The sequence below is a fragment of the Heterodontus francisci genome, chromosome 23 (genome assembly GCF_036365525.1).
Source record: "Heterodontus francisci isolate sHetFra1 chromosome 23, sHetFra1.hap1, whole genome shotgun sequence".
Classification (NCBI taxonomy): Eukaryota; Metazoa; Chordata; class Chondrichthyes; order Heterodontiformes; family Heterodontidae; genus Heterodontus; species Heterodontus francisci.
The window spans coordinates 31,758,683-31,772,966 of record NC_090393.1 but is presented as its reverse complement, the minus strand read 5'-3'; the positions used below and the strand labels follow the sequence as shown (position 1 = coordinate 31,772,966).

Genomic DNA, 14,284 nt, shown 5'->3' with positions numbered 1-14,284 from the left:
ATTTTCCCACACTCTCTTGGCCAGTCTGGACATAGCAGTGGAAGCCTTACCCATGCGCTTGTTGATTTCTGCATCTAGAGACAGGTTACTGGTGATAGTTGAGCCTAGGTAGGTGAACTCTTGAACCACTTCCAGAGCGTGGTCGCCAATATTGATGGATGGAGCATTTCTGACATCCTGCCCCATGATGTTCGTTTTCTTGAGGCTGATGGTTAGGCCAAATTCATTGCAGGCAGACGCAAACCTGTCGATGAGACTCTGCAGGATTACTGTAGGATTAGTATAAATGGGTGGTTGATGGTCGGCACAGACTCGGTGGGCCGAAGGGCCTGTTTCAGTGCTGTATCTCTAAATCTAAATCTAAGTTGAACACAAAATTCTGATACACATCAAACTGACTAATAAAACAAATATAAATCTGATATGGAAGATAGTAGTTGTTAATGCACAATTTACGAAGGGTTACAGGCACACAAACTAGCACCAAACATGAAAAGCAGCTGAATACTGAAATAAAAAACAGAAGGTGCTGGAAATATGCAGCGGGTCAGGCAGCATCTGTGGGGAGAGAAGCAGCGTTAACGTTTCAGGTCTGGGACCTTTCATCAGAACTGGCAAAAGTTAGAAATGTAATAGGTTTTAAGCAAGTGAAGCAGGGGTGGGGGGGGGAAGAGAACAATAGGGAAGGTGTGTGATGGGGCATTTGTATGGTTTGGTTTTTCACTGCATTAAACATTTGAGCCCTGGCAATTGCTAGTCTGGCTAAAATTGATCAGGACTTTGCTATAGATGTCGCTGATTACAGATAATTATGGATGAAGAAGGCCATTTGGCCTATCTTAGTTCTTGCATTCGGAATGTTCCCCGTTGTAGGATCTGATTTGTTTCCTAAATGATTCCAGCATTTTTTGCCTTGACTACTCTACCTTGAAGTCCATTCCATGTGTTGATCAGTCTTTGTGACAAGAAGAATTTCCTGAAATCTTTTGGATTCTTCTTCTAATCCATTTACTTACTTTAAACACCAGAACATACACACGTTCAGTTGTAGCAATGCAGAATCAGGTCTTTATTAAGACATCATACCTCACAATCCAGTATGTGTGCTCAGGTCTTTATTGAGATATCATGCCTCACAATCTAGTATCATACCTCACAATCCAACATTCACACTTCATAATTCTAGTATGAGTACAACATACAAAGTCTCCACTCACAGTTCTTATACTAATTCTACCTTTTGACTTCTACATTTCATGTACTATGATTTTGTGGCAGCATGCATCAAAGATGACATCAAGTGACATCAGAATAACATGAACCCAACAAACAGGCACTTAAATCTTCTCAACCTCTTCTAATAATTTTATTATAGTGGTTATATTGTCCTCTCAAACTCTTCTGATGATTTATTACCGTAAACACAAGTGTTCTGATTCCCAACCTGGTAGACACACAGGTCAGCCTTCTGATCTGTGGAGATACGTTTGCCTTAAACCCGTGCTCAGCAGAAAGCTATTTTAACTTATTGTGTGTTGGTCTCACAGACAGCCCAGGACCTCCAGGTACTCAGGTAGTGTGACTTTTCATTCCCACAAAATTAATCTTAAATATACTCCAGCACAACTTTTCCATATTCATAGTTACGATCAGTTACTCTGAGGATAATATATAGAATCAGAATCACTTGGTAAGCCTTTGTCATAAGGGATGGATAAACCATGTGGCTGATGAAAGGTCATAGACCTCTAACATTAACTTTGTTCTCTCTCTGCATTGATGCTGTCAGATCTGCTGAGTATTTTCAGCACTTACTGTTTTTATAACTGATTTCTCCAGTTTTCTAGCTCTGTCGCAGTAGTATGTACTACATCACGATTTTGGGAGATGCTAAGGCCAGATTCTCTCATTAATCAAATTAGAGTGCTATGGCAAATTGCTTGCTTGCCTTTTGAGTTGACTAGTGCTGAGGGATATTGACAAAAGCAGAAGTGAAATAAGACATAAAGTAACCTGAAAGGCAATCCCATAGCACAAGTCAAAGAAGGGCAACATTTAAGATAAAGATGACACAATGTGGTGGTAATCAAATGTACTGCAGGTCAAGTGCTTTGTATAGAGATTGAGGTGAAATAAGTAGGCTGCAGTTTAGATGTAAAAGCACATCCTAGCGACCAACTTCTCGCATCATTTTCAGAAGCCTGAAAGCTTGTTGCCTGTCACTCAGCTGAGATCTATTTGAAAAAGAAGGAAAACTTAAAATTATCATTTTCATCTGGAAAGAAAATCCAAAAATAAAACTTTGCTAATGTGTTATTAAATATTTATTTTTAGAATTCTTATTTTGGAGGCTGAGCTTTTCTGGCGTTCCTCATGTCATGCAGTGGCAGTTCCTTTACTCCTAAAAGCATTGGCTCTAAGCCGTGAATATCACTTGGAGTATCTAACCTCGGAAGCCATCTTACATTTGGCGTTTTCACAGGTGAGCTATGCTACGAATGTTAATGTAACCAATTGCAAAGCTTACTGTATATACTCCAGTATGAGTTAAGAAATGTATGTCCCTGCTTGGGTCTAAAAGTAGGGAAGACCTCTATAAGGACCATTTCTTCCATCCCGATTCCCTCCCATTGAAGCAATTTTGCCAATTACAGCAGAGCCAATAGCACCATAGTCATAGGAACCTACCACTATACCAGCAGTTCCTGTGCGCTGTTGCTCTGCTTCGCTCATACAGTGCTGTGATTTCAAAAATTTTCTTACTGAATTTCAGTCCAAGCTTCCACATTTAAATATCAGTTACAGGGAGAAGAGATTAAAATGTCTAGTGGGAACAAGACTAAATTTGGAAAGGAAGAGATGCCATTTAAATACCACAATGCTAGAGGAGTGCATCAACATACAAATTACAACACATAAACAGGGTCTTCAGTCCAAACAGTCTGTGTTGATATTAAAACAGAAAGTGCTGAAAATACTTGGCAGGTCTCGCAGCATCTGTGGAGGGAGAAACAGAGTTAATGTTTCAGGTTGATGTCCAGTTCTGGTGAAAGCTCACACAGCCCTGAAATGTTAACTCTGTTTTTCTCTCCACAGATGCTGCCTGACCTTTAGTATTTCCAGCATTTTCTGTTTTTGTTTCTGATTTCCAGCATCTGTAGTATTTTGCTTTTGCACCTCAAATAGATAAGGCCATGAATTAACTATTGATTTGATGTAGATGATAAAAGTTAAGCTGTAATGGTGAATCTGTATGGAAAATCTTAGTGAGACCACAGTTGTTCAGTGTTCCACACTGCAGGAAGGATGCTGCGGCAACAGGGCACTTACGGTACTGATTCACCAGGATGCTGCCTGGTAGAAGAAGATACAAACACAAAGACTTGGAAAATTTGTACTATTTATGTTGGAACAGAGGAAATTATGGGGTGATTTGATGGTGGTGTTTAAAATTATGAAGAGATAAAGCAGAATAGATCAAAACAGACTGCTTCCAGTTGGTCAGAGGACCTAGGACAAAAGGACATAAATATAAGATTAAATGCAAAAGACCTAGAAAAGTGAGATGAAACTTTTTTTTTTAAATACAGAGACTTGAGGTTGTGAAATGATTTGAAGCAGGGACATAATGTAATCATTTAAGTTTCGGTTAGAAAGATGGTTGAAGGAAAGGGAACGAAAGAAAAATAAAGGGATATGGGGATACTGCAGGCACATGGGATTAGTGTCAGCTGTGGCTCAGTTGTTAGCACTCTCTCCTCTGAGTCACAAGGTTCCAGGTTCAAGTCCCACTCCAGGGCTTGAGCACAAAAATCAAGGCTGACTGCAGTACTGAGGAAACGCTGCACTGTTGGAGGTGGCGTCTTTCGGATGAGACATTAAACCGAGGCCCTATCTGCTTGCTTGGGTGGATGCAAAAGATCCCATAGCATTATTTTGAAAAAGTGCAGAGGCGATATCCCTAGTGTCCTGGCCAATATTTATCCCTCGATTAACATCACAGAAACAGATTATCTGCTCATTATATCACATTGCTGTTTGTGGGAGTTTGCTGTGCATAATCTGGCTGCCATGTTTCCTGCATTACAACAATGACTATGCTTCAAAAAGTACTTAATTGGCTTTAAAGTGCTTTGAGATGTCCGGTGGTCGTGAAAGGCACTGTATAAATGCAAGTCATTCTTTCTCTTAAAACCAACACTCGTCTGAAAAATAAACACCAACACTGACTGATACAAAAGCAAAATGCTACAGTTGCTGGAAATCTGAAATAAAAACTGAAAATGCTGGAAATACTCAGCAGGTCTGGCAGCATCTGTGGAGGAATAAACAAAAGTTCATGTTTTGGGTCAATGACCCTTTATGCATTACAACATTTGAGGTGCTTCTTTTAACATCCAAAATATACCACCAATCATTTACTGACGCCTATTCAAAAAGGAAAGGAATGGAGAAAAATATATTTTTTCTGGATATCAATGATGTGACTGGCCATTTTAGTGAAAACAGACTTTGTAACGTAGACCCTGGTCTTCGATAAAAGACGTGATTTTATTAAGTAGAATTTTATACAGTATTAGCACTGCATTTCAACATTTGTTACTGACCAATGTTTTGAAGACAGTTTGTTAATATTTTTAGTTTTTAATACTGATGGCTGTAACATAACTCAATTTTTCTATTTAAAATTGCTGACTTAATTGCTTAGTAGGAATTGTTTTAAAGTTTGAAGCAAGTGATCTATATTTTGATGTTTAATGTGCATGTAAATGAATATTTCTTTTACAGAAGCAGTTGACTGTTTCCTTTAACATTGTTTTATCCACATTTTTATGGTTTAATGTATTTTTTTCATGATTTCTCTTCCAAGACACACTTTTTTTTTCTAAATGGGAGCACCTGAAAGCAACCTTTTACTGATTTGCATCTTCCTAAATGGACTTGAATTTTGGTTTTGCTTTAAATTTAAACATGACCCAGCAACTAATATGGCAGCAATTTCTGATCAACTCCTGTTTGTTGAGATGGAAACAATATATATTAGCTCATATTCCCATGGCACTGTACACTATTTAAGAAGGGAGGGAGAGAGAAAACAGGGAATTACAGACCTGTTAGCCTTACATCAGTCGTTGGGAAAATGCTAGAATCTATTCTAAAGGATGTGATAAATGGACACTTGGATAATAATGATCTGGGCATAATCAACATGGATTTATGAATAGGAAATCGTGTTTGATGAACCTGTTGGAGTTTTTTGAGGATGTTACTAACAGAATTGATAAAGGGGAGTCAGTGGACGTGGTATACTTGGATTTTCAGAAGGCTTTTGATGAAGTCCCCCACACGAGGTTGGTTAGCAAAATTAAAGTACATGGGATAGGAGGTAATATAATGGCATGGATTAAGGATTGGTTAACAGGCAGAAAGCAGAGAGTAGGAATAAACAGGTCATTCTCACATTGGCAGGCTGTGACTAGTGGGGGTACTGCAGGGATCAGTACTTGGGGCCCCAGCTGTTCACAATATATATCAATGATTTGGATGTGGGGACCAAATGTAGTGTTTCCAAGTTTGCAGATGATATAAAACTAGGTGGGAATGTGTGCGGTGAGGAAGATGCAAAGCGGCTTCAAGGAGATTTGGAAAGACTTAGTGAGTGGGCAAGAATGTGGCAGAATGTGGAAAAATGTGAGGTTGTCCACTTTGGTAGGAGGAATAGATGTGCGGAGTATTTCTTAATTGGTAAGAGATTAGAAAGTGTAGATGTACAAAAGGACCTGGGTGTCCTTGTCAATAAGTCACTGAAAGCTAACATGCAGGTGCAGCATGCAATTAAGAAGGCTAATGGTATGTTGGCCTTTATCACAAGAGGATTTAAGTACGGGAGTAGTGTAGTCTTGCTTCAATTGTATAGAACCTTGGTTAGACCGCACCTGGAGTACTGTGTGCAGTTTTGGGCCCCTTACCTTAGGAAGGATATTATTGCCATAGAGGGAGCGCAATGGAGGTTCATCAGACTTTTTCCCAGGATGGTGGGACTGTCCTATGAAGAGAGATTGGGGAAACTGAGTCTGTATTCTCTAGAGTTTTGAAGAATGAGATGATCTGATTGAAACCTACAAAATACCTAAAGTGATAGACAGGGTAGATGCAGGTAAGATGCTTCCCCTGGTTGGGGAGTCTGGAAACAGGGGACACAATTTCCAAATAAGGGGGAAGCCACTAAGGACAGAGATGAGGAGAAATTTCTTTACTCAGAGGGTTGTGAATCTTTGGAATTCTCTACCCCAGAGGGCTGTGGAAGTATGTCTAAAGCAGAGATTGACAGATTTCTAAATACAAATGACATAAAGGGGATATGAGGATAGCATGGGGAAAAAGGCATTGAAGTGGATGATCAGTCATGTTCGTATTGAATGGCGGAGCAGGCTCGATGGGCTGAATGGCCTACTCCTGTTACTATGCCCTATGTTTCTACACAGGGAGTCAAGATCAAGTGTATACAGGAGCTGAGTGAGAAGTCCAAAGGGGAAGTAATAGGGATTCATTTTAATATTCCCCCTCCCAACAAAACCAAGCAGAACCAGAGAAATAGGACTGTTTTACAGTTGCAGTACAAGAAGAAGAGGGTAAGGATGGGGTAGATTGTAGCCAATAAATAGATGTCCTGGTGAAGACATATGAGAAGAACCAGGATAGAAAGTATGTTCAGGGCAGTTCTGCTAAATAGGAAGCAGCAGACTTGAGAAGCAAATTTGTAAGGCATTCAGAAACTGAAAATCTGTCCCTTGCTTTTTAGATAGTTGGTAGGAAAGTTAGCTTGGGATTAAAATATATATTTTTAAAGCTGATTCTGGGATGGTAGGCTAAAAGAGGTCTATGGCAGAAAATAAATGTTAAATAACTTACATATAAAATAAGCTTGATGAAGGAGGAAAATGAAACAAAATAGAATAATAAAATAAACTTACTTGACTGTCTTAGGAAGTAAAAATGAAGACAGAACTTAAATTTAACTGCAGTTTCACCGAGCATCAGGAGAACTGAAAGGTAAGTGTATATATTGCGACACAGGAAATGAGTGCAACAAACAGGAAGTGCATGCCAGATGCTATACTTCTAATAGTTCTTGCTGTAACATTTTTCTTCCACTTTAGAAAACTCAACCAAATTATATCTTTTTACTAGCTGCTGCTTGGAATTCCAGAACAAGCTTTGAATGTCCTGCATATGGCTATAGAATCCATTCTGGCTAATGGAACAGTCTTGGACCGAGGGCGTGCTATGCTGCTGTTGGCAAAATGTCAAGTTGCTTCTGCAGCCTCTTGCCCTACTCAAGAAAAAGCTGAGGGTAATTTTTTTAATTTTTTTATTTGCACTGTATACTTCTGCATGGATTGCAGTAACGCTTACAAACTGTCTGAGTGAGTTTTCTCAGATCTTGCTAAGAATCCATTAGGTCCAACTGTATATACTTGTTATTAAGATCTGTAATTAGAGGAAATTTCAAGTTCCTCAGGTTATCACTTTTTAAAAATGGAAGATTTCTCCGATAAGTGTTTTTTTTTTACATTCAGTGAATAGACAACCCACTTTAATATTAGTTGGCACAGCATATTTTAAATCATACAGCACCTTACCTAGAACATGACTAGTAGGCTGTTTTATCACACATTCCAGTGTACTGCGAGTCAAATGTGTTTCTCGTAAAGATTGTATTTCCATTATCCGCTGTAATATTGGTCTTCTCTAACTTCCCGTAGTCTTGAACCCCCTCCCGGTATTTCAGTCATGGTCATAATGATAGTCTTCTAGACGACATTAGACAGGCTGGTGAAATTGGCAGCTACGTGGCAGATGAAATTTGATCCAGAGAAGTGTGAAAATTGCACTTGGTAGGAAGAATGAAGAGAGGCAAAATAAAATAAAGGGCACAATTCTAAAGGAGTTGCAGGAACAGAGAGACCTGGGGGTATATGTGCACATATTTGTTGAAGGTGGCAGGGCAGGTTAAAAGCAAAGAAGTTTATGATGAACCTTTGTAAAACGCTGGTTAGGCTTCAGCTGGTGTATTGTGTTTAATTCTGGGCACCACGCTTTAGGAATGATGCCAAGGATTGAGAGAGGGTGCAGAAAGGATTGATGAGAATGATTCCAGGGATGAGGGACTTCAGTTACGCAGAGAAGATTGGAGAAGATAGGGTTGTTTCTCTTTTTATAGAAGAGAAGGTTGAGAGGAGATTTGATAGAGGTGTTCAAAATCATGACGGGTCTGGACAGAGTAGATAAACTGTACCCATCTGCGAAACGGTCAAGAACCAGAGGACACCGATTTAAAGTGATTGGCAAAAGAATCATAGGTGACATGATGAAAAATTTTTTTTATGCATTGAGTGGTTAGGATCTGGAATGCACTGCCTGAGAGTGTGATGGAGGCAGATTTAATCATGACTTGCAAAAGGAAATTCGATAAGCACCTGAAGAGAAAATACTTGTAGGGCTACAGGGAAAAGGCAGGTGAGTGGGACTAACAGAGTTGTTCTTGCAGAGAGCCAGCATGAACATGACTGGCCAAATAGCCTCCTCCCATGCTGTAACCATTCTATGATTCTATTCATGTGTGAACCTTGATTGAGTGTTAAAAGGCTATTTGGCCATGATGGGAGGGTGTGATCTTATCCTCGCTTGCATACTTTTAGCAAGGGTTTCTCAATATTAATGAGGAACAGAAGCTACAGCTTTTCCACTCTTTTTTTTTTTACCCCCCACCCTCACTTCTTCTAATCCATTTTGCTGCCTTATAGTGGAGATCAGCTAATTCAAGGACCAGAGATCAAATCTGGGATCTTCTCATCTGTGTGGGCTACCAAATAAATTCACTGTTCCAAAAGGTCTCACAGATCTGAAATGTGAACTCTGTTTTTCGCTCCACAGATACTGCCTGACCTGCTGAGTATTTTGTTTTAAATTCACTGTTCCATTTGGAAGCTCAATATTTGTTTTTAAGCTTTTTTTTTAAAGAACTAAATTTCCTCAATCCATTTGACAATTAATTGTTTCAGGTGTAGAACTTTAAATATGTAATAAATCTTCTGTTCTGTGCAATACTTGTAGCTGTCTAATGTCAGTGAAGGGACTGGTTTGGTGTCTAAACACAAAGATTAACCACAAAAGTAAAACATTTGACATCTGGAAAACAGTTTTTGGGTGAAGAGGTCTGATCGCTTATCTCAATTTACAGATTTAAACTCTTCACATTTTATATGTCTCTAAATACACAATTGCACTGCCCCCCCTTGACCATAACATATTGCTCTTTGCTTATATAATTATCTCTGTAATAAGTCAAAGTCTTCTCTCGCTTCCCAGCCTTCCTCAAAAGTCCTTGGCTATAATATTCCTTTTGGATGTCTACGAACAACTAGTCTCTGAAGGCTTAACATAGAATTACATAGAATATACAGTACAGAAATGGGCCATTCAGTTCAATCAGTGTATGCTGACATTGATGTTCCACTTGAGCGTCGTCCCGTTTTTCCTTATCTAGTTCCATTAGCAAAACCCTCTATTCTCCTCTTCTCCATATGCTTATCTAGGTTCCCTTTATAGGCATCTATATTCTTTGCCTCAATTACTCCCTGTGGTAGGGGGTTCCACATTCTCACCTTCCTAGCTGATGTTTCAAATTCTGTGTTATATTTTTGACCTTTTCCTTTAAATTGCTTTTCTCTCTGGCATTAATATGACTCAAACATCAGAAAGTTTCTACTGCTTTTTGTATTTATCGGTGAACTCTTTCAGAAAATGCATTTTATGGTAGAACTTGAAAGTTCTCCTTTCCCATGGGTTTTAAACTCATGAAATATCTCTGCGAATTGGAATTTTCAGTGCAGTACATGTACAGACTAAGTTTCTGTAAGATTTGGCTCAGTAATAGAACTCTCACCGTTATGTCAGGTTATGGGCTCAAGCCCCACTCAAAAATATGACCACATAATTTCAGCTGATACTCCTTTGCAATACTGAGATGTCATATTTCACAGAATCACAGAATTGTTACAGCGCAAAAGAGGCCATTCGGCCCATTGTGGCTGCACCGGCTCTCTGAAAGAACAACTCCCTCAGTTCCGTTCCCCTACCTTCTCCCCATTCTGCACATTCTTCCTTTTCATATAACTGTCTAATTCTCTTTTGATTGCTTCAATTGAACCTGCCTCCACTACATTCTCAGGCAGCGCATTTCAGACCTTAACCACTCGCTGCATGAAAAAGTTTTTCCTCATGCCACTTTTGCTTCTCTTACCAAATACTTTAAATCTGCGCCCTCTCGTTCTCTATCCTTTCACGAGTGGGAACAGTTTCTCTCTATCTACTCTGTCCAGACCCCTCCTGATTTTGAATACCTCTATCGAATCACCTCTCAGCCTTCTCTTCTCCAAGGAAAACAGTCCTAACTTCTCCAATATATCATCATAACTGAGGTTCCTCATCCCTGGAACCATTCTATTGAATCTTTTCTGTACTCTTATCAATGCCCTCACTTCTTTCCTCAAGTGCAGCGCCCAGAATTGAACACACTACTCCAGCTGAGGCCGAACTAGTGTCTTATACAAGTTCAACATAACTTCCTTGCTCTTGTGCTCTCTGACCCTATTAATAAAGCCCAGGATACTGTATGCTTTATCAACCACTCTCTCAACCTGTCATGCCACCTTCAATGACTTATGCATGTAGGTGTATATGTCCCTCTGCTCTTGCACCCCCTTTAGAATTATACCCTTTATTCTATATTGTCTCTCCATGTTCTTCCTATCAGAATGAATCACTTCACATTTCTCTGCATTGAACTTCATCTGCTACCTGTCTGCACATCCCACCAACTTGTCCATGTCCTTTTGAAGTTCTACACTATCCTCCTCACAGTTCACAATGCTTCCAAGTTTCATATCATCTGCAAACTTTGAAATTGTGTCCTGTATACCAAGGTCTAGGTCATTAATGTATATCAGGAAAAGCAAGGGTCCCAACACTGATCCCAGGGAGCTCCACTACATACCTTCCTCCAGCCTGAAAAACATCAATTAACCACTACTCTCTTTCCTGTCACTCAGCCAATTTGGTACCCATATTGCTACCATCCCTTTTATTCCATGAGCTACAAATTTTCTCACAAGTCTGTTAGCACTGTATCAAATGCCTTTTGAAAGTCCATGTGCACCATGTCAACAGCATTCCCCTCATCAACCCTGTCAGATGATACTTGAAACTGAGGCCCCATCTGTCCTCTCAGGTGGATGTAAAAGATGCTGTGACATTACTTGAAAAGCAGGGGAGTTCTCTGAATCCCAACCAACATCAATAAAACAGATAATCTGATAATTCATTTCATTGGTACGGAATCTCGCTTTGTGCCGATTGGCTGCCATTTTACCTTGCATTACAACAGTGACTATTCTTTTTAAAGTATTTCATTGGCTGTAAAGTGCTTTGAGATGTCCAGAGGTCAAGAAAAGGTTCCTTTTTTTCCCTCTTTCTTTGTGAGACCTCTGGCTATGTAAATTTAATACTCTACTGCTCAGGAATCTAGTAATATTAAAGAAGGTGGCAAATTGAGTTTACAATAATCTTTGAATTTAAAAGATTGTTGGAGGCTTTATATTATATCTTTAAAGATCCTTTAAATCCCAGGAAGTTAATCAAAATGTTAAAACCAATATTTCACCATTTCTAATACTTAAATTAATCTTTGTGAGGATTACTAAAATGTGCTCATTATAAATACTATGCTGATAATGGCTGTTGGACTTTCCAGTGATGTTGCTTGTTACGTTTCCTAAAATCTAACTTTGTTTCTTAAGCTTTAGATTCAGCAATTGAAAATCTGAATGAAGCCAAGATATATTTTGAAAAGGCAGACTGCAGTGAGCGGATCAGAGAAGTCCTTTACTTACAGACAAGGCTGTTCAACACTCTAGGGAAGACAAAAGAAAGAAATAAATGTGCCATGATGTTCCGCCAGCTACAGCAGGAGCTGCCAACCTATGGAGTGCCTCTTCTTTCATAGCACATGATGCATTTTAATACAACAACTTAATACGAAGCAACCCTTTTGCCATAAACCTTAATATTAAGCATCATACAGCAGAAGCTAACTGATGAAGTATTCTTGATTTGATTTTGAAACTGGAAAATATCAATTTGAAGTTTTTAAATAAAGTAATGGAGTATTGACACCACTGTGTTAGCTGACAAAGTGCAACTTATTGGCTAAAGAGTTGGACACGGGGTGGGACCTTTTGGTACCAGAATTAGCATGAATACTTTTAGAATGTATAATTAGGGGATTCCAGTAGTCCACAAATGAAGATTAGCTGCTTTATAATTAGAGGCATCAGTTTTTGTTTTTCTAGTCACTGCACAGCTTCACCAGTGGTTTAGGATTGATTTTTCAGTATAACTGGGAAGTCATTTAATTATAATAGAAGTATTCCAAACATATTTTTTATTCATTCAGAGCATTTGTGTCTCTCTGGCAAAACAGGCACTTATTACCCAACCGTAATTGTCCTTGAGAAGGTGGTGGTAAGCTGTTGTATACAACTGAGTGGCTTGCTAGGCTACAGAGGGCAGTCACATATAAGTTAGATTAAGTGTGGAGATGGCAGATGTCTTTCCCTAAAGGACTGCAGCAAACCAGATGGGTTTTTACAACAGTCTGGTAGTTTCATAGTCACGGTTACTGATACTAGCTTTATATTGCAGATTCAATTAATTAGATTTAACTTCTCCAGCTACTGTGGTGGGATTTGAGTTCATCTCCAGATCATTAGTCCAGTAACATAACCACTGTACCACTGCTGTGCACTGACAGTTTTTCAAATTATAAAATGTTCACTGTTCCAGAATTCACAATAAATGGACTCCATTGTAACAATGTTGTGTAACAATATTTTACTAATCTATTGATCATATATTAAACTGGATACAAGAGGTGGGGTGGGGCCTATTAGGGACAAAGTGGGTGATTAGATTAGAAATACAGCACTGAAACAGGCCCTTCGGCCCACCGAGTCTGTGCCGACTATCAACCACCCATTTATACTAATCCTACACTAATCCCATATTCCTACCAACCATCCCCACCTGTCCCTATATTTCCCTACCACCTACCTATACTAGTGACAATTTATAATGGCCAATTTACCTATCAACCTGCAAGTCTTTTGGCTTGTGGGAGGAAACCGGAGCACCCGGAGAAAACCCACGCAGACACAGGGAGAACTTGCAAACTCCACACAGGCAGTACCCAGAATCGAACCCGGGTCCCTGGAGCTGTGAGGCTGCGGTGCTAACCACTGTGCCGCCCCGGGTGATGCATGCTTCAAGGTGCAGGGCAAGACTAGAATATTTAATGAGTACTTTGTATTGGTGTTACCTAAGGAAGAGGATGCTGACAAAATATTAGTTGAAGCAGAGATGGTAGAGGTAATGGATGGGGTGAAAATTGATAGGCAGATGCACTGGAAAGGTTGGCTATGCTTAGAGTGGATAAGTTGCCCGGTCTGGATGGCTTGCATCCCAGGTTGCTAAAGGAAATGGAGGTGGAGATAGTGGAAGGACTTGCCATAATCTTTCAACCTTCTCTAAATACGGAGAGGTGCCAGAGGATTGGAAAGTGGCAAATGTGACACCCTCATTTGAGAAAGGGCATAAGGATATTCCTAGTAACTACAGGCCAGTCAGTTTAACATCAGTGGTGGGTAATGTTTTAGAAACAATCAGGGAAAAAAAAAATCAACGGCACTTGGAGAGGTTTGAGTTAATTAAGGAGAGCCAGCACGATTTATAAAAGGCAGATGGTGCTTGACTAATTGAATTTTATGATGAAGTAACAGTAATGAAGCTTGATGAGGGGACATCACTGGATGTTGTGTATGTGGATTTTAAGAAAGTATTTGATAAGGTACCACATAAAAGATTGGTAGCAAAATTGAGGCTCATGGAATAGGAGTGTCCAATTGAAAAAAAAAATTGACTTAAATACAGAAAACAGCAAGTCGTGGTAAATGTTTCTTTTTCAGACAGGAGGATGGTAGACAATGGTTTACCCAAGGTTCAGTGCAAGCACCACTGCTTTTTTTATTTTTTTGATTTTTATATATATACCTCTCGAGCATGAGGGATAGTAATTTCGCCATATGGACATTAGATTTCAAATTGTTGCTGGGAAGGAGAAGGCCTGTTACAAGGGCTGCCAGACACTTGGCTGGAGGATATTTGC

General features: G+C 39.4%; 1 protein-coding gene across 2 annotated transcripts in view; it reads left to right on the top strand.

The window, feature by feature from the left end:
• anapc5 (anaphase promoting complex subunit 5) overlaps positions 1-12,937 on the top strand; it is a 38,954-nt gene extending 26,017 nt beyond the window's left edge. Inside the window, exons 15-17 of one of the 2 annotated variants that reach the window (XM_068055004.1) lie at positions 2,335-2,482; positions 7,192-7,354; positions 11,868-12,937. In XM_068055004.1, coding sequence (XP_067911105.1) covers positions 2,335-2,482; positions 7,192-7,354; positions 11,868-12,067 — 511 coding nt within the window. In that variant the 3' untranslated portion in view covers positions 12,068-12,937. Of the gene's footprint in view, positions 1-2,334; positions 2,483-7,191; positions 7,355-11,861 lie in introns of both variants that reach the window. The other variant, XM_068055003.1, reaches the window with a different exon arrangement.
• Positions 12,938-14,284: the final 1,347 nt, after the last annotated feature.